The 20,032-nt window shown below is 43.0% G+C and overlaps 2 protein-coding genes across 3 annotated transcripts in view; both read left to right on the top strand.

Moving 5' to 3' along the window:
* Positions 1–3,889, top strand: part of grm1a (glutamate receptor, metabotropic 1a) — a 31,721-nt gene extending 27,832 nt beyond the window's left edge. The window contains exon 9 of one of the 2 annotated variants that reach the window (XM_070987076.1): positions 1,490–3,889. In XM_070987076.1, coding sequence (XP_070843177.1) covers positions 1,490–1,598 — 109 coding nt within the window. In that variant the 3' untranslated portion in view covers positions 1,599–3,889. Of the gene's footprint in view, positions 1–1,454 lie in introns of both variants that reach the window. The other variant, XM_070987075.1, reaches the window with a different exon arrangement.
* Positions 3,890–4,666: 777 nt separating this feature from the next.
* On the top strand, positions 4,667–19,544 carry rab32a (RAB32a, member RAS oncogene family). Its single transcript, XM_070987279.1, has 3 exons — positions 4,667–5,114; positions 15,219–15,496; positions 18,145–19,544. Exons 1-3 carry the CDS (start codon positions 4,901–4,903, stop codon positions 18,292–18,294), a joined length of 642 nt encoding a protein of 213 aa, XP_070843380.1. The 5' UTR covers positions 4,667–4,900; the 3' UTR covers positions 18,295–19,544.
* The last annotated feature ends 488 nt before the right edge of the window (positions 19,545–20,032 follow it).

Here is a 20,032-nt window from a genome sequence, read left to right as displayed (position 1 = left end):
ATACAGGTGCTTATTTTTTAATATTATAACAAGAATATTTGAGTGTTTATGCATGATGTTAATGGTCCAATTTGAACTTCCCAGTACCCCAATCTGTGCAAACCTAAACTGACACATTGATATAGAACCAGTAAGCAGTGAACACTGATTTATGTGGCACATCCCCCTCCCCCTGAGAATGAAACATTATCAATGAAATGAAGCTAAATTTAATAGAAATCTGATTTAAAGCTAACAGGCTGTGCAAATATGTCAGTGGTTATTAAAGTATAGATTCATATTTAAACTAGATATAAGACTTGTATATAACTTTTTTGAGATCCACAGAAGTGACACACGGACAGGTGTCTAAAGTAAGGAGTGGGGCAGAGTATGAGAGTGGTCCCAATATGTTTACGTGTTGTCTCTCACCCTTGTTATGCAGCCTTTCTAATCTTCTAACCCTTTAACATTCTAAACCGAGCAGCATACTCTCTGCTAAGTGTTGAGGCTGGCAAATGTTTTGGCATGGGGGTCATTCAACTCCTCTCCTGGAGAGCTGCACTGTCAACTGAGACACTAATGTATTTTATTATTATATACGAGCAGAGGTTGAATTTAGATGCTAAGAGAAAATCAGCGTGCAGCACAACAAAGAGGTGGAGATGTTGTGGAAGGTTGTGTGGAAAATGTGTGTTTATGTTATTTAGCTTTAGCATTGAATTGAACTTGATTTTAAAGTGAAATAAAGGAATAAAATTAAGCAAGTAACTTTATTTAGCTGGCTTGGGTTCGTTGAGTGGTTTTGCATTCAACGACAAAGCCTATCTGGTGAAAGTATCTGACAGATTAAAGGAATCACTTGCCTCTGTCATCCTGTCACTCCTCAGCTGGCAATGGCAAAAGATATGTTTTTGACACTGCAGCCCTCCAAGAAGGAGATCTGCCACTGAATTAACCTCACATTTAACTTTTCTCAGCATGAACGCCCCCCCCCCCACCTCCCGAACTAATCACATTAGAGCCAGTCCTAGCTCCTTCTGCACTAAACTCTGTGTCGTCTTCAGGCCAGCTCAGGCACCAACTGAAGCACCTGTTTCAAATGCATGCGTCCCATTTTAACTATATACGCAAGTAGTTAAGACAAGAGGAAATGAGCTGGATGGCTCCTAATTCTGTAAGCTCAATGTTTGAGGCAATTTAAAGATCATAATGCTGTTGGCAGCACATTATGAATCACTATGTTTGTGAAGTGCCACAGTCGATAAATGTAATGGTCTTTAGAGCTCGTGTGTGAGCCCCCCAGCAAAGCTGTTAATGTCAAGTTACGTGGTTAAAGAGTATTTTAACATGCATCAGGAATGTTGAAATGCTGCTGCTCTGTTGTGTTTTGTTGCTGCGATGTTGATGTTGTTTTTCTGCACCCACCTCCTGGTTTCCTGTGATAGTAACTTGGGTCTTTATCTCGTTCATAGTTCTAATGGCAAGTCTGTGTCATGGTCTGAATCAGGTGCAAGACACCCTCCGAGGGGGGGGAATGTGTGGCACAGACTGTCTGTGCATGTGAGGAAACAGGAAGCCGGCTTGAATCAGACGGCGGTCATCAGGCCCCTAACTAACACCCCCGACCCCCACAGTTGTGAGCCCTCCACCTGCGACCTTGGCACAGACCCCCATCCCCCCCAAGAACCGCCTGGCGCTAAGCCTCTGTACAACCTGAAGGAGGAGGACGACGAGGGCGATCCGCAGCGCCCCCTCTGGACTCCAACTTGCTCTGGACAGATGCACGGGCTGGAGTCTCATTTGGATAAGCCGGCTTCTTTTTTGCCCTCTCACTTGCAGGGCTGCACTGCAGAGCGCTCGCAGGGGGCTGTGGTGGACACACACAGCTCCCATGTCCCTGCACTGAGCGACTACGCTGCCAGGGAGGCAATCCCTGCCGCCGAGACTTTGAGCTTGACACCCTCTCACCTTCCTCTGGCCCCACAAGCGGGGGCCTTTGAAGAGGAGGGGTCCGAGGATGAGGAGCTGGACCTCTTGCGCAGCTACATTTATGATGCCAAGGACGAGGGGGAGGGGGAGGACAGGGAAAGCGAGGATTTGACTCAGAGCAAGCCAACTCTGGAGGATTCCCTTGCTCTGTCGCCCCCCTCCCCCTTCAGAGACTCTGTGTGTTCGGGGGAGTCTATCGGCGGCTCCCCCGTCATGGAGTTGATGCTCGGTAGCCGCCCGAGCTCAGTCTACACCTCAAACATCCTCGGAGACTTCGCACACAGCTCCTCAACACTGTGAGAGCAAAGCAGGCACCAACACAGTCGCTGTCATACCACTGACATGTTCCACACACACACACACACACACATGCACACACACATGCACAAACATACCAGATACACACTGCACAACGTTATTTATTTCCATTTTTTAACCTTTATTTATTTTGCTTTGTCATTCTGCTTGCTTGTATTTATGACTCTGCTTTTATCAGTAAGGGGTTAATCGAAACTATAAGTAGAAAAACAGCAGGAATCATCCATGAGTGCTTACTTTTGTGAAGGGCTGTCAGCGCACGGAGCCTTTCTGCGAGATGTGAAACTGGGAACAGTGCCAAAACTAGTCAGCTCTCATGCCAAATTTCAATGGAGTACGAAACACTGACAATTATGAGGAAGGATGTAGCTGTGGTTCTAGCGGCAGTGCAGCGACGTGGTCTATGAGAAGCACAGTTCTACAGCATGTGTAACTACGCGGAGACTGTGAGATGCAACCAGAGGCCAAGCTGTCTCTGAGGACTGCAATAGCTCAAGTGCATTCCATGCCAGTTTTGATTAGCTCTGCTCCTCTTTGACGCACACACGCAGGTTTGTTCATGTGTGCAGCTGCATCGAAAACCTACTTTTTTTTCCCTCCTTTCATTAATCAGCTTTCTCTCAACGGTTTAAATATTACAAAGAGCTGGCGAGAAAAGTGCAGTAAGTCGGTTGATTATTACTTTTATGTCGCGAGGTGTGCTCAACATCACAAAGATATTATCACTAAGCTGAGATTCTGCTGAAGACTTGCGCTGTATGATATATGATATGGATATAATGTGCCAATCAAAGTTGTTCTCCACCTCCATCCCTGCTTTCAGTTTTTACGATGTAGCCGATACAGGTTAGCGTGATTGTAGGTGATGGCGGTGTTGTTTATTCAGTTTACACTCGATCATAAACCCCAGAGGTTTTATGAGCATGGGATGTGATACTTATGCTTTCCATGCCGTGTGGATATTTCTCATGTTTTCTGAGTTTGCTGTGTCATTGTAATGGAAAACACAGTACTTGTACAAGTTCTCAAAGTTTGTAATACTGTTAAGCCATCTCTTGTTTTTCACACAGGTGGTCTGTTTGTAATACTGATAAATGTTTCTATATTTAGAATGTCAACAGAAAAAAAAGAGTTTATACATTTTGAAGCTGTCCTCAGATGCTTGTCAAGGAGCAGTGTGTTTGGTTTTTGGGTAACTTTTAAGCTAACTTGAGTCGACTGTATCCTCTTGAAAATATTCAGTTGTAAAAGTAACCAATGATTAGTTGCTTCTTGTAATGAGATTATACATGTTTCGATTTTGCTTCAATCTTGCATTATGAACTTAAGTAGTTTACTTGAGGTTAAGTTTCTTAGTTCTTTATCTATAAGAATGCAAATTATTTCAAAGTACAAGCCTATACAGTACATAGTGCAATTGTATTGTATTTCCAAATGTTTTTAGTCTATTATAGTGTAAGTTGTTTAATGATTTTAACCAATGTAAAAAAAAAAATGAGGGTGCCACCTGTTTAACACTGTCAGATCTAGAATGAAATAGGCCTTTATGTTTTGGGCAAGCTGAACAATGCTGTAAAATAAAAACTGTTTCTATTAAGAAGACTGATTACTGCCTACAGTAGTGGACCAAAATAGAGTTTCCAGAATAGATTTTGGGGGCAATCAGGGATCCTCCAGAGGTTATTCCCCCACGCCAATAATGTGTTTTGTTCATTGTTACCTCATTGAGATGTTTGTGCAGAATGATGTATGTGCAGGCTTTTTGTTTTAATTAATCAGCTGGAGGGGGAAACAAAACTCAGTTCAAGGCATGCATGTACTGTATGAGCACGAGTTTGGAGCCAATCCTGCCTCAAGATTCAACTTATGCGTGTGTGATGTGGAAACTTGAGACCTCCAGTGTGCACATGTGATGGATGGACTTTTTCAGTGAAGTAGGAGACATCTTGTGTCCAGTAGTTAAACTCTTGTAATGAAAAACATCAGCACATTCATAAATTTTTCAAGAGGGAGAAAGAGTAATTAAGTGGGTTTTTTTCCAAACTAGTTAATTAGATTTTTTTTTTTTTTTTTTTTTTTCTCAAGAAAAAAACATGTTAGACAAAAAATATTATTAAAGTAGAGTTACTCTTTTATGTCTTAAATGTGTCTGGGGGATCTTTAAAATTCATATTTCTCCAATTTCCTCATAAATACTAGTTTCATTGCTTAAAAGTCAAATCTCAAGAAATCCCATCGTGTCTGTGGTTGATGGTCACTTGACGTGAATGACGCTCCACATGAAAAAAGTTCACGACTCTTCCTGTAACCGCAGCAGCACGAGGAAACTTGAACATATGTCAAGCCTCTCCAACATTTCCGGGTCCTGTGACTCATCAGGTGGTTTCTGATCGGCATCAGGAGGAGGAGGAGGAGGAGGAGGAGGAGGAGGAGGAGGAGGAGGAGGAGGAGAAGAAGGAGAATTCCAAAAGGGGGGAGACAAATGTAACTCCTGTTGCATCTGGCCCTCAGTCCTCCGACCAGCCCAGTCCGCTGCAGCTCCTCACAGGAAGCCTGCATGAGCCAGAAAGCAGAAGCTGTGTGAGTTCAGAGCAAAGCAGTCAGTCTCAGCATGGCCGGGGGCTCGGTGTCTGATTGCAAGGAGTACTTGTTCAAAGTGCTGGTCATCGGGGAATTAGGCGTCGGGAAAACCAGCATCATCAAACGCTACGTGCACCAGCTTTTCTCGCAGCACTACAGGGCGACGATCGGGGTCGACTTTGCGCTCAAAGTGATCAACTGGGACAGCAAGACGCTGGTCAGGTTACAGCTGTGGGACATCGCAGGTAAGCACTCGGCAGGGAGTTGGGAGTCAGCTTTTGTGTACCACACCGCGACTCGACAGCGAGTCTTTTTAGGAACATGATGGGAGACATTCGGTGTCCCAGGCGGCCTCGAACTCAAGGAAGCATGAGCGGAGTTTCCAGCAGAAAAGACCGGTTCATCATGTCATGCTCGCTGTCTTTTTCCACTTCATGATCACGGCAGCTCATAATTGTCAGTGGAATGTAGGTCACGCTGTTATTACCAACTGAGCGCCGCCCCCCCCCCTTCAACCAAACCCTCCAGAACAGCCATGTAATATTTTCTGTCGGGAGTGAAACTGTCTATAGGGTTACTGAGTGACTTCACTGGGCCTTATCTTTGCTCCATGCAGTTGATCATATTGCAGTGTCACTGTGCCACGTGATCCGTGTATTTCTGCAAGGATCTCAGCAAACTTCAGTAAGTTGGCACACAGGCCGACCTGCGCATTCCGGCAGCTTGTGCAAGCAAGCCGAGAGAAATCAGAGCCGTGTCAATAAAAGTCTCTCACATGCAGGCAGCGCTGCTCTTACTCGCACTGTTTGTCATCTCCAGGCGCAGAAATATCTCACTGTAAACAGAGGAGTGTGACTATGACATGCTTGAAGGGACAGGTGAGCGAGAGGGAGGGGGAATTGAGCAAACAAAATGACTAACTTTGAGATCACATGAAGTGTCGACCAGGCTGACAGATGCAGGCTGGATGGGTGCAGCGTGGGGCTGTGGGGTGGGTGAGGGGTGTCTCTCTTGTCCCATAAGCCACTGTGTATTTCTGTTGCATCTCATTAGCTAAAAATGCATCAGGATTTGTGAAATTGCTTGGTTGCATGTACTGTGTGACTCAGGAGGCCAATTTGCACGGGATACTTTTATGTAATGCCTAATGAGATCGCATGGCTTTAGGGTGTGTGTTTGTGTGTGTGGACATGTATTTAGTCAGTCAGACCTCACGTGAGGACTCACGCTTTTATGGGGACAAGTCCTCAAAATGTAAATTACTGAATCATAGGTGAAGACATCGGTTAGAGTAATCTCCAGGAAATGAACGTAAGTCACTCTAATGTCCCTGTAAGTGATGGAAACATAATTGTGTGTTTGTGTGTGTTTGTGTTACACACAGATGTGTTTACACCGTCACATTGCGGGGACTCCCTTCTTTCTGGGGACAATATACAAATCCTCACAATGTAAATCACTACATTTTAGAAACAAACATGATTTCGTGTCATGATTTCCTGCGTGTAGCCAAGATGTTTACGCTGTTCAAGAAGATAAAAGAATATAAACTGCAACTAACAATTAAAGACAGAAGTTTTTCCAAAACAGTCAAGATGGTGGAGAATCACCATGTGCAAGTGATTTAGCGCTGCACCACAGAGAACAGGGAGTGTTTGTAGGACGAGCTGTCCAGATAGTCTTGTCCAAAAGTGGTCGTTACAGCGTCTCATCTGGCCTTGTGGTGAAATGTTTTATTGCCTCGTCTGTGAGATTCTGATTCTACTTTGAAAGTCAGCTGCTAGGGCTCATATCCATTGTTTATGTACAACATGTAAACTCAGATTGAAGGGTGCGTTTACATTTTTGTCTGAATCATAGACTGTATGAGACATGGACGTGGTCTCCATGGTGCCACCCATAGATTTCTGAAGAGCCATTGAAAAGCAGACTGACTCGCTTTTGGAACTTCAAGTGGCCATTGGAGGAACTGCGGTTTTTGGCACTTCTGCGTTGGCATCGTTTTTCAGCCCTGAAGGTTGCCACTTGGTCCTAAAACAGAACTCTCATCCCCGAACTGCTCTGCCTCGAGATATGTTCTGTTCAGACATTCAAAGGCTGCCTCGGTCGTGCTGGTCCATCCTCTTCTTCAATCAAACCAGCCTCATATGCTGAGACAGATCCAGGCAGATGGTTAGAGGACTGCTGTTTTTATATTTTTTCCATCGCTTACAGCAGTGACAGACAGGGAGCGGACAGTTGGGTGGGGTGTGTGTGTGTGGGGGGGGGGGGTCTATCTCAGACTGGCACTGTGGTCCACATTCCCTGCTGTCACTTGGGCCCTGGCAGCACGAGCTCACTGTGCAGGGGCATCTGTGACTGAGTGCCAGGGAAGGCCGTCTGCCTGTCACAGCCAGACAGCACTCGATCAGAGGATCTGCGAGGGTAAATAAAACACTGACACACACACACACACACACACACACACACACACCCTCTCACATAGACTGATATCATTCATAGAGACAAGGGAACACGCTTGCACATATTGGGTGAAATGGGAGCATTTCTTTGTGCACACACTCTGACCAGAAAGAAAGTTCGAGGTTAGGTGACAAGACACTAAACCTCATTATTCACACCTACACCGAGGCCTGGCCTGAGGACACTCCGAGGATAAAATAAGTAACGAAAAGTGGGTGTGAAAGAGCAAAAGCTGGAGGTATATTTGCCAAGTCATTAAGGCCAGCCATTAAGCCATTTAATCGTGCAGAAAAGGAGGAGGAATTATCTTCTTGGCAACACTGAGAGCAACTTTCAGAGTCGCGTTGTCTTCTTCCAACCTTATAATAATTACAGTCTGGGAGGAATGATAGTAATCAGGGGCTTGTACAAGATGGGGGCACCATGGAAGTCAGTGTGAAGCTCGTGGCTTTCCCTCCCACATTTCACCCAGAATTGCTACTCTTTCCTGGATTTGTCGAAGTCGGTGGACAGGATGATTACCACCATTGAATATACTATAAAAAGGTTGCACCTTGTAGGATCAGGCATTTGTAGGAGCACGAGGTCGCATGTTAACAGGATGCATGGAGTGGTTTCTATTACAGAAGTAACCCTCAGTCCTCTCTGGAAAAGCCAGTTTTACAGTGACCCCTGACATTATATCACAGTTAATCTGTAGATCACACTCCAAAACGAATGGTATTTATTTTACTGCCACACAAGGCGAACACAATGTCCTTTATAAACAAAGAAAGTGAAACTAGATCATGTTTGCAGGAATAATTACATTAAACGATTAATTGATTATAAAAGTACTTGCTGATTAAGTTCCCATCGATCGTCTAATAGATAAATCAGCTAATTATTTCAGCTCTAGTTGGGAACCACTGAGCAAACCTAATCACTGCCAAGTAATTTGGCTCCATTTTGGCAATTAGACCTGTGCATATTAAAGGTGACTCTGAGACCTTTTCAAGCATGCAATATGATGAGCAAACAGCACCACCATTGAAGGAGCAACCTAAAAATCTGCTTATTAAGATTTCTAAATGGCTTTTCACTGACTTGACATATTCTCAAATTGACCATCATAATGTTACATTGGAAAACTGATATATAATGACATTTAGATTGACAAAATTATGACAAACCATGAGAAATCTACTCAGATTTCTGCTGCCTAAACAAAACCAAACTGCCCCTGAAAACTGAAAACAATTAAAGAAATTAAAATAAGTCAATCAGTTCTAAAAGTAAGAAGTCATTGTTTACTTTTGGTTTCATATGAGAAACAAACTCCGGTCTCCTTGGTGAATTCTGTCTGACCCATTTCATTATTCTTTTCACCATGACCTGCTCCCCGGGTGAACTTTGTCCCTCTTTATAGTCCGTCACCTGACCTCCTAGAGGCAGAAAGGTCTGAAGACAAACTTCTCTCATAACTGCCCAAACGGGCTAACAAGACAGCTGATGAAAGCGTCTTTCACGTGAAGTGAGTGACCCAATCACAAGACTCTGAGGATGATGTATTTGTATTCATGACTTGTGTACTATTCGTAGACTTGTTGAATATTTAATACATTACAAGAGCACAAGGCAACACAGCTTCTCGCCTGCCGTGTCCCTGAAAAGAATAAGATTCGTCTTCCGCCGCACACATCTGGTCTCGCCTTCTCTTCTTCTTCTTTTTGAGTTTCATGGCGGTTGGCCTCCGTAAGTGTTGCATTAACACCGTTTGCTGGACTGTCCCTTGCCCCATCTGTTCTGGTTTTGCCATGGCCTGAATGTAGCTGCATGTGTGAATAGGGAAAAATCACTAACAGCTCCTGACAGGCTATCCCTACAATTTACCTAAAACTATGTGGGAAACGGGCTCATCAATAGGTTTTCTAAATTTTTTACCGACACCACTTTACCGCGACAATATCTCGGTTGTAAATTGATCATTTCCACAGTCATCTCTGTCATTATCTGGTTATGTTTGTGTCTTTTGTGCATCATTTGTGATTTATGGTAATATTTACCATCAGCCGTGCTTTACACCTAGCGACTTTTCCTTCCTTGTTCTGGATTATTACACAGATTCCCCCAAAAAAACTAGAGGTTGGTGAATAGTTTAAATGGGCCACGTGTCACAATTCTGCTTAAAATTCTACAACAAATATTGTTGTTTTGAGCTAAATTCCTGCAACCTTGTGCCAAGGCTTTACGTCGATCAGCCCCTCAGTTGAAGGTTAGGTGGGGGGAAAACGGGTAATACCACTTAGAGGTCGAGGATTTTCCCTCAACTCAGACTGTGTTCGGTGCTGGAGGCTGTAGTAAGCCATAGTAAGTCACCTCTCACATGCTGCTCAGTGGAATTCGAACGTGCCGGTCATGTGCTGTTCACAGTCTCTCTGGTAAAACTTGTGCTGAAGACCACCTCCATGACTGGACCCTGTGTTGTCTTATTACTTTAGTTGTTGGGAGTGCTGCGGGGAAGTTTCACAGCCAGTTGCCTCCTAACAACAGACGGAGACGGCTGCTGTTGCTACTGCCGTGTCTGGCTTGGACAGTTTCTATGGCAACCCACCCACAAGATAGCAATATGTAGGACCGTAGAGGAAACTGGGGTTGCTAGGGCTATGGATAATGATGAGACCTTTTTTTTTCTCTTTCTGTTTCTCCCACACAACAAACAGAGATGATACAGTGGCTGTAACTCCACCGTTTCTTTTTCATCAGGTGGTTCTTTAGCCGCAGATTTCTGAAGGTTTCATGGGTTCATACCCAGAATGTCTAATTGCACTTGAGGTCATGCACCAGTGCTCATCAGTGTGGTAGATTGAACTGAAATATCCTCGTTTAAAATCCTTGGAATTCCACGAGGGTTCACTGTCTCAGATTCAGAGGTACTTCTCTTTGGTCTGTAGGCATGTCGGGTGTTTGCGGCAGCAGCAGGCGCCTTTGTTCTCTCCCGCAGTCTCATGCTGCTCTGTGGCATTCGATGTGTAAATACTCCATTGTTCATACAGCTCCTGTGATCTGTGCTGATTGGGTCAGCAGCATATGACGCTCGTGAATGTTTTAAGTGTAAATGTGTTTGTCCTTTATTTAGAAAGACATTAAGACATTAAAAAGAGCAGACACCCTCAGAATAATAGAACAAGAAAAAACAATACTCCAGAAAAATACTGACGTTTATTAATTGAGTACCTTTATTGACCTGGAATAGACGTCCCCGACCTCTGACCTCCTCTGTCCTTAAAGTCAATCTTTTACGTAAGAGACAACCTGCTGGCTAATTAGACAGAGAGGCAACACAAAGATGTGAAAAATGATTCATGATACATGCTGTAAAAGAGCCAGATTTACAGAGTAACAGCTGAATAAGATTTACTGATTACATCCAGTCATTGTCTCCATAAATCTATACAGTAAAAACAGAGCAAGCAAAATATAGATTGCTTCACTGCATTCCCATGTTTGCTTGTTAAGTTATAACAACATTGTCATACATGATACTACACTGACTGTCTATGGCTTTTTGGATCATTTAGGCTGTGCAAAGTTGCTGTATTGGGCATTTTTCACTGTTTTTTGGACATTACAGTACATCGACAGGAAAGATCGTTTGATTGGTGGAGAAAATATTTGGCAGATAAATCGATAATAGAAAATAAATATTAGTAGCAGCACCAATTCAATATTTGTCTTCGTGTCAGCAAGTCCCATGAAATGACCAAAACCATCAATGAACTGATCCTGCTAACATTGCCTGTGTATTAAAAGCCAGATGAAGCTTATTCCTCTGGACCACAGACCTTCATTGTTGAATAAATGTGAATTCCACATTTATCATGCTGATCACCAGTGCAGTAGCTGAAAATAGTCCCTGAAAGATTTATTATTTACTCCTTACAATTGCTAAAAATCAGTGCCCAGCTGTGTTACAAAATGATTTAGCATTTTAATGCTAAATCAATGCTGCTTGTGGTCTTTTCATGGGATTTTTTAGCGATGACAAACATTGTGAATATCACCAGCTTCATCCTGCAACCACCAGCGACATAATGCATGCTGAGGTCGTTCGACAAAGAGAGGAACTGTGGCTTTATTCAGCAAAGCGAGCCGTGGCCTTGCAGAACGTGCTCACTGTGATCTGCTGCAACAAGACTTGCTTTAGTAAATGCAGCAGAATGATGATCAGTACTTACAGCAAGCCACTGGAAAGGTCAAGCATCATGGGATTTGCTGTCATTTAATGTTAGTGACTTCTGTGTGGAACCACAGCATCTTATCGATACCCCAAATGAGTCATTACAGCCTAAAACAGTCAAATGTGCAAAGGCAATTGGTGATATTGATTGATATAACCCCCCTATACCAGTCTTTTCCATCTAGCTCCAGCTAGTTCCCTCCTGGGAGGAGTGAAGTTAACACCCTGGTTGTGCATACACATCAACCCTGGATGTGTAAGAAAATCAAGTCAATGTAGACAATGACTAACTGTCATTGGTCGTATTTTTGTCAGTATTTACCAAACAGTTTGCTGTCAGTTCCTAGATTTCTTTGAATGGCCATTCTTATTCTCTGCATAGCTTCTTTATAAATTCAAACCCTGTCAGTGTGTGCCAGGCAGCTTTGCACTGCACAGCCAATCCCTAGTCCAAGGTGAGTGGGCAAAGCAAAAATTTTCTGCCTTTGTACCATTGTTTGCTCATTTGTCCTCGTTGCTGCATTCATTGCTGACAAGATGAAGTTTCTTTCATTGAGCTGAATAAAACACTGCACGCTGTGTTCTTTAGCAGCATGTTTAGAATTGTCTGCTGCTGTTGTACAGCTGAAAATAATTGAGTTTGCCTCCGTGGTCAATACTGTTCAGCCTCTCTATTCAGGCCAACCATGATGTTGGGCTCAGTCAGACCTTGCAATCGAACGAAAAGAAGACGAGTGTGACTTCTTTCTGTATTCTGCCTTTAACTCAGCTCTGCTGGATGTATGAGCTCTGCAAGGCCTGGAAATGGAAGCCTTATTTCAGTCTATCGGCTCTTTATCCCACTGTGTCGTGTCTCTGGTGAATTCACCTGGGGTTATATCAGCTAAAATTAGACTCTCAATTATGAGCAATTACCGTCAGGCCTGTGGGCCCCACAGTGTATTCACTCTCTCGCTCACACTCGCACTGCGCCACGCCACTCCACTTCCTTGCGTGGTTGGGTAAGTACCTACAATATAGTGAAAGTATGCTGGGAGAAGCTGTGCTCACAGTTCCTCAATCCTTTTCTTGTTTCATTTTCTATTTTGTAACTCAAGTGCTGGCCAGTAACTTTTTAGTACACTATGCAGTTACACTTGCCCTGTAGGCTTTCTTAAATTGGTGCGGTGTAGCAAAAATGTGCGCTAAATACATCAAACGCAAGCTTGAGTCATTGGAAGCCTGATGTGAATGCACTGAATGGTAAAACAGAAGTTAATCAAGCTGGTGCTTTAAAGGCACAGCATGTGAGCCAATGGAAAGAAGCTTTAGCTTTAGCACCAAAAGTGAAAACACATGATATTAGATAACAGCTAAACCTGAGTTTGAAATGTTCTTTGGATGCTGTTACAGGTGTGTTTACATCAGAAAACTAAAGGAGATCTATCTTTTTGATTTGAGAGTCATCTTTTTTTGTGTATTTCTGCACCAAACTACTCAGTTATGTGCACATGAAAATACCTCAGGAGTTTAACAGACCAATGTTCAGCTCATGTTTAGTATGGTGACTCATGGTGTAACTATTGGCATACAAAAGCTGAAAAACGGGAACCATATGTGGAAGCTTATGCAAGATTGTGCATGTGTGTGTGAGAAAGCATTTCTTATGTGAAGAAAAACCACAGCTGTCATCGAAGGAGAGCAAAACTGACCATCTAACATTTCATTTAAAACTGCTTTTGTTGTATCCTGACCAGCACTTCTGTCTGAACATATAGTAGATGTTTTTTAGCCTTATGCTCCTGGCATGAAAATTAGAAATGTTGTTTTTCACTTTGCATTTGCAACCCAGACTGTCAGTCTCAGATTATGATCGCAGCTATCGTCTGCTCATGCCTGTGCTCAGTTCCTGTAGCTGCAGGCGGCAGTGACACACCTAACTGTCTGAGCATCCGAGCCCAGTCACAAGACCTGTCTGGCAGTCATTAACCAATCTGTTTTGGTTTCATTTTGAGATAACCAGCTAATATGTGAACCACAGCGGTTATTAAAGGATAAGTGTTGTGATAGTCTTAATGTTTTTCTTAATATCAACAAATCCCAAAAACAACAATTAGTTAATCCCAGCCTGAAATAGCTGATCCCTCTGTGCCAAAGACTACGCATTGTTGTTGAAAAACTACTAAAAAAGCACAGTTATGACATTTTTCTTCATTACTATGAACTTGGGTGCTGCATACAGTAGATCCTACAAACATGCTCCACACAAATCTGCCTTATGAAATGATTTAATCTTCTTTGAAATTGAAAGTATGTATTTGTGGTAATTTGGACGGTTTGAAACTATTGAGAGATTGTTTTGGTATTTTCATGTTGACAGTAAGAAAAAGTCTAGAAAATTTCCAGCCTTTCATGACGCCATTGCGGTTTCTGCTGGTTCTGTGTAAGCCTCGCTTTCAATTTTGTTTGCATCTCCTGGAAAATGGAGGCCAAGTGGCGATCCAGTCCGGGTGGCACTGTTTCTATCTGCTTTCATGTCTCCATTGTAGACAAAGTGAATGAACTAACTCATGCTTTTAGTTCTAGGGGCCGTTGAAAAGTTGTCTGCCTCTGCTTTAAGTTGTGTGTTTTTCCTCAGAGGAAAACCACTAACCATAAAGAATACATCTAACTGGGGGAAGTTGAAAGCTCCACCAGTCACTGTTGCTGTTCATCAGGCCTGGCAGCAAACGCAAGAGCTGCACACAAGCAAAGAGAGATGACGAGGAGATGAAATGAAGAAGGGCCCTGCTCCTTCATATAATTACATGTAAGGGAAGCGATGTGAGGCAGAAATCAGGCGACCTTTTCATCAGATAGGTGTGCTTGAAAATGTGACGTCAGCCAAGTGTCATCAGAGACGCCTTTCGCCAGTTCAACTGCTGATAGCAGATTCACTTCCCCCCCAATGAGGCGCTGTGTTGCACGCCTCAGTGCACACTTGTGCTACGGTGAAGTGATGCGGGCAGACTTGAAGCCATGTCAGAGGGCTGTTCCTGGAATTATTTCTCACCTCAAGAGTCTGTTTCCTTTTTAAGATTTCGTTTTAAATGTGCTAACTAAAGTAAGTTATAGTGGTTCTCTATCTATCTAAACACTACAAAAATAACCACTGGCTGATAAAGCCTTTAAGAAGTTGGTGGATGAAAACAGTCAGTGCGAAACAAACCCGAAAAGAGGTCCAGTTGTGTTAAAGAAGAGGCTTTTTCGGGCTGATGGTGACACCCCCACATCCTGCTTGTAGTTCCCCTTGTGTTGCCTTTGTCAAATATCACCTCAGATTTCTCAGAGAACGACACAGAATGGGCTTATTATTATGGCAGATTACTCCTGCTGTTCTCTCTAGAGGAAAAGTAGGTCAAATAGGAACCATCTCTGTCCTCTTGGTCACATTTAGAGGAGGGCGTTGTTGAGCTTTTCTTTGACTTGTGACAAAATAGAGAAAGAAATAAGAAGGACATTAAATGTCTTGCCATTTACTGGAACTTCCTTTTTAAGATACTGTTTTGTTGTTGCTTAATCACATCTGCTCGTAAAGGATTCATCGCATCCAAACGCTTTAATCCTCCACAAACCCTGGAAGTCATCTAGCTTTGAGCTGCTTTGTAAAAATGCAAATATTCCACTGAACCCTCTTCCTGTCCTCCAGGTCAGGAACGATTCGGGAACATGACGCGAGTGTACTACAAAGAGGCGGTGGGGGCATTCGTGGTGTTCGATGTGACGAGGGGCTCCACGTTCGAGGCCGTGTCTAAGTGGAAGCATGACCTGGACAGCAAGGTGAAACTGGCTAATGGCAACCCCATCCCCTCGGTGCTGCTCGCCAATAAATGCGACCAGAAGAAAGAGAGCTCCAACAACACAGCCCTAATGGACAATTTCTGCAAAGAGACTGGCTTTCTAGGCTGGTTCGAAACCTCGGCAAAGGTGAGAGATCAATACATTAGAGCAGAAGCTCTTAGTCGCACATACAGTTTACAGAAATGGATCCATGCGCTTTTCATTTCTACCTAGGCTTCTTTTTGAAAACTGTTCTCCTCTCTCTGATGTTTCTTTATGTTTTATTTCTGGCGACACTTTAAACCAGACTTCAGCAGCATGAAATTACCCAAGTTAGAGCTCATATTAATTCCGGCTGAAATATCTTACATCATGGTGATACCTATTCCCTTTAAGGCTCCTCGAGTCCAAACGCGACCAGTAATGGCTTCAAATCTTATTTTACGCATGAACGTGAGTTGTGTTTGGAGCAAATCAGATGCGATAGGGCCTTTGAAATGCCCACGTAGCCGAGTCGAGAGAAAAGAAGGAGCCGCTGGAGTCATTTTTGCATTTCACTGAATGGCTTCTTCACAGAGTGAAGTGTGCCCTCAGATGTTACCCTGCAGGGAAGCAAGGCCCCTTCTGAATGGTGCAATCACGCTGCTTACACTGTGGCAATTGTGAAATAGTTGCGTGTAGTAATATTTTTTTGTTAAACACTTGGGAGCTCACGCAACAGTTGTCCACATTAACACCTCAGAGACAAACTTCAGCATGAAATGAGAGTGAGAATGGCTGGAATTTAGTTTTTGATCCTGCTGCTTTTGCCATATATACTCAACACCTATGGATGTTTATCTCTGTAACCAGGGAAAAGATTTGTAGGACAGCCGGTGTGATAAGGTATCGCATGACGTTGATTGATGTTGCTGTGAGGGTCGGAGGGGCAGGCCTCTGAAAGATAATGTTCTGTTGGGTTTCTCCTCAACTGTGGCCACAGACTCACAGGTTTAGTGCTGCTGACTTCATGTGTTTACACCATGCTTTGTGTGTCTGTAATTGTGAGTAGAATCTGGTGAAGTGAGATCATTTTGGCTGCCTTGCACTTCAGCAAATGTTCAGTTAAGAGATCAGTTAATTTATGCAAGGGCTACAAATATATCTGACTGTTTTGTCTGCAGTGAAGGAAGACGTATTCAAATCATTTACCAAAATAAAAGCAGCAAAACTACGCTATTCTTCACTGCAAGTAAAGGTCCTGTTTGTAAATTAGATTAATATTTAAGAATGCAGTGAAATGCACTTAAAGTGTGAAAACTAAAATGATCCACAGTGGCCCCTTTCAGTGTTACATTATTACATTATGAGATCCTGTGCATTGATGCAATGCAGTCTTGCTTTTTACACACCCTCCCAACTTTTTTTGGACATCAGGGTTGTAGTTTAAGGCGTAAAATGCATCAGATTTTCTAAACTGAACATATGTTTTGTCTGTAAAATCTACCTCTGCAACAAATGCTGTGGGGTAGAGTACCTCAAACTGATCAGCAGGTAACTGTGAGAGCAGAGACCGACTCGAACAAAGGGCTGTCAGATCAGACGTCTGCATGTGCCAGCTCATGTTCAGTGATGGATTACCTCCTTTGAAAGATGCAGCTGGTGTCTGACGGGCTTGAATCACAGCAACTTCTACGTTTTAGCCCGTAACCGTCTTTCCTGCTTCCATGTTGAGGAATGCTTTGAGTTTTGGCCGCCAGAGTAAACTTTTTTAACTCATTCCAAATAACCTTATTCGCCCTGCAGCTGGGTCACGTGCTGCGTCATGTGAACTCTGTGTGTGTGTGTGTGTGTGTGTGTGTGTGTGTGTGTGTGTGTGTGTGTGTGTGTGTGTGTGCGGAAAGCCTCTCTGGCCATTTGCTTTCTGTGAGTGCAATGAAATGCTGTTTTGTGTGCTTGTCAAGCTGGCATTTAACTCGACCTGCAACAACCTGTGATTGGGATTCTGTCAGCGACCTTTCTGTTTCTGTTTCTGTGTACTTCCTAAAGAGATCACCGTGATGAGATATGATTTTGTTTTTGTCGCATTTTTGTGATGTTTGGGGCTGAAGCAGGTCACTTTATTCATTTTCCCTGGTCCTCATCAGCCTTTGCTGCGCTGCAGTCGGTAACTTCTCTAATTAGGAGGTTGGTGTGACTCTGACTGGTGCACGCCCTCTGCTCATTGTGAAATCATGAAAGCTTTATTTAGACTCTCCTCATAATCATGTGATTGTATTCACAGTCACTTCCAGTTAATCATGAAACACAATTTAACAGTGAATTAAATGCGTTGCTTTTTCCAGATTTGTAATTACTTTGTGAAATAATAAGCAATTGGATTTTCATTAGCAATGTAACTCTTGTCAGATGAAAAAAAAAAAGCATTTAAAATCTGTTTGATGCCCAGGCCTCTTTGTAAACATCTCTGTTACTGTAGAGTGTGGAGAAAGGCCATTAATATTCATTACCTCTTCAGCCCACGGGATGACAGCTTTTTGCCACAGTGTGAAGGACAAAAGCAATGGCAGTTTTTACCTCGTCTCTGCTCGCTTCAGATTGGCTCTCTGGAAGCTGTCTGTCTCCCTGCTGTTGCCTTAACAGCCTGGTTTATATGACAGGGTTTAGTGGACTTTTGAATTTTGAAAAGACGCATAAATGTTGTCTGCCACAAGCATTGATGGGCAAGCCAACGTAGGGAAAAGAGCTATTGTTGACTGTGTCACTGCTTTTCTTTCTTTAATTAAATGTCTCATCACCACTCTTCTTTTTCCTAGGACAACATCAATGTGGACGAGGCGGCGCGTTTCCTGGTCGAGAACATCCTGGCTAACGACAAAGGTTTGCCATATGAGGAGAGCAACGGAGACCGCATCAAACTGGACCAGGAGACTGTGGCTGCTGAGAGCAAGTCGGGCTGCTGCTAACAGTCCATTCACATTAGCCATCCGCCTCCCTTTGGCAGGGTCCTACCCGTTAACCCAGCCTGTGGCTCTCAGCCCTCCGCTGCAGCCTCTCGGAGGAACAGGAATTTTTTGGGGGTCTTCAGAGCTCCGGGATCTTCTCCTCGCAGCACTGATGCCCATTTGACCTGCACGTCCAAGTTTCTCGTTGTCCCAAGGCCAGAATAGAAAATTTTATCTCAATTTGTCACAAATGTTGGTTCTGCCTCTACCAGGCTGTGGCTCACACCTCTAAAACACAGGGTCTTTATTATTGTCCCCCTGCATATTTCCCAGATTGTGCTTGAACCCCACCCGGCCCTCCACGCCTGAACCCTGCTACCCCACCTGTTGTCTGGACAGCCTCTAAAGCCTTGGACTAAACCACTCTTGAGACGGGTGCAAAACTAAGCAGAAAGCTGAGAAACACAAACAAGAAAGCAACCTGTAACCTCTTAATTTCTGTCACTTTGGTGTACTCTCTCACAGCATTCACGTCATTCAGCATCTATCTGTGAAACAAGGCACTTCATTGTTGAGTGTGACTGGAGTATTTCCTCAGTTAACATAGATAACTCCCCTTAAATAACATTTTTTACAGCACACTCATGTTTGTGTTTCCAGCTCTTCTTTAGACTACTGTGTAAAAAGTAAACAAGCAAGCTAAACATGATCAAAGTCTTATCGTATCTCATATCTGTATGTCGTATTCTATCTAAAATAATGTGCCATATTACAGTTTTTCTTACGTCAGTTAGAGGGAAACACTTTTTGTTGTTTATTCAAACATTTACGAAGACACAGACGGACAATTCCAGAAAAGAACTCTAATAATGGTACATATGAGACGCTGGGAAATCTTTGATTGTCTTTCCACCGGTATGAAATATAGATCTGATTTACAGGATGTATTTTTTTATGACATGTTGTGTTGTCCATTATACAACTGGTTAGACATCATAAAACCACAATCTGACATAGGACTGCACTCCTCTTGTACATAGGGATGGTGATCTGTTAAAGTGCTCACATGAAATAAGGATTTTTTTAAAAAAAAGTTGACATTGAGTTTACATGTGAAAATCTACAGGACCAAAATAGAATAAACATTTTAACAGATTTGTGTTTTCTACTAGTCATTAGACCATGTGATCAAATGTATTTATCTGTCAAATTGATTAAATGTGTTTCTCTATTGTACTCTTATGTGTACTAACAATACACTGGAGTAATGCTGGTGTTGCCTAACATGCTCCATATCACTCATAACTGCACCACATACTTAAAGCACAGCGTGTGGCTCAAACACAGCGTAAACATTTTTGTTTCTGTTTGGATTTTTATGGTTTGTTTTCCCAAGCAAATGAGCAATATCAGATTCTAAAATTCGACGGTTTTTACTTGCACGTAGACCTGCTGGATTAAAACCTCTGAGCTGCGATTAAGCTCATTTGAACACATTTCTTTTAAGCATGCCGTACAGGCCATAATGCCTGCCACAGGTGATTGCAGATTCTTGGTATTGCCACACTACAGCTGAATTACTGCAGCAGCAATGATGGAATGATCAAGTGGTAGCATTGATTTGTCCTTGAAAGCAAAGCTAAATGTTAGTCGATTTAATGAAAAGCACAGGTTGACGACCAATGACAAGGTCAGAATTGTAACACGTCCACAACCTCAGCAGTCTTGATTCTGTATAATTTAGCACAAGCACACAAAG

This window comes from Chaetodon trifascialis, chromosome 19 (assembly GCF_039877785.1).
Source record: "Chaetodon trifascialis isolate fChaTrf1 chromosome 19, fChaTrf1.hap1, whole genome shotgun sequence".
Classification (NCBI taxonomy): Eukaryota; Metazoa; Chordata; class Actinopteri; order Chaetodontiformes; family Chaetodontidae; genus Chaetodon; species Chaetodon trifascialis.
This window is presented reverse-complemented; position numbering and strand designations above follow the sequence as displayed.

Bases quoted from the DNA above. Each gene is read 5' to 3' on its own strand.
- rab32a (XM_070987279.1), top strand. From the start codon at position 4,901: ATGGCCGGGGGCTCGGTGTCTGATTGCAAGGAGTACTTGTTCAAAGTG. The intron at 5,115-15,218 runs GTAAGCACTCGG...CCTGTCCTCCAG, and splicing joins ACAGCTGTGGGACATCGCAG to GTCAGGAACGATTCGGGAAC. The intron at 15,497-18,144 runs GTGAGAGATCAA...TCTTTTTCCTAG, and splicing joins GGTTCGAAACCTCGGCAAAG to GACAACATCAATGTGGACGA.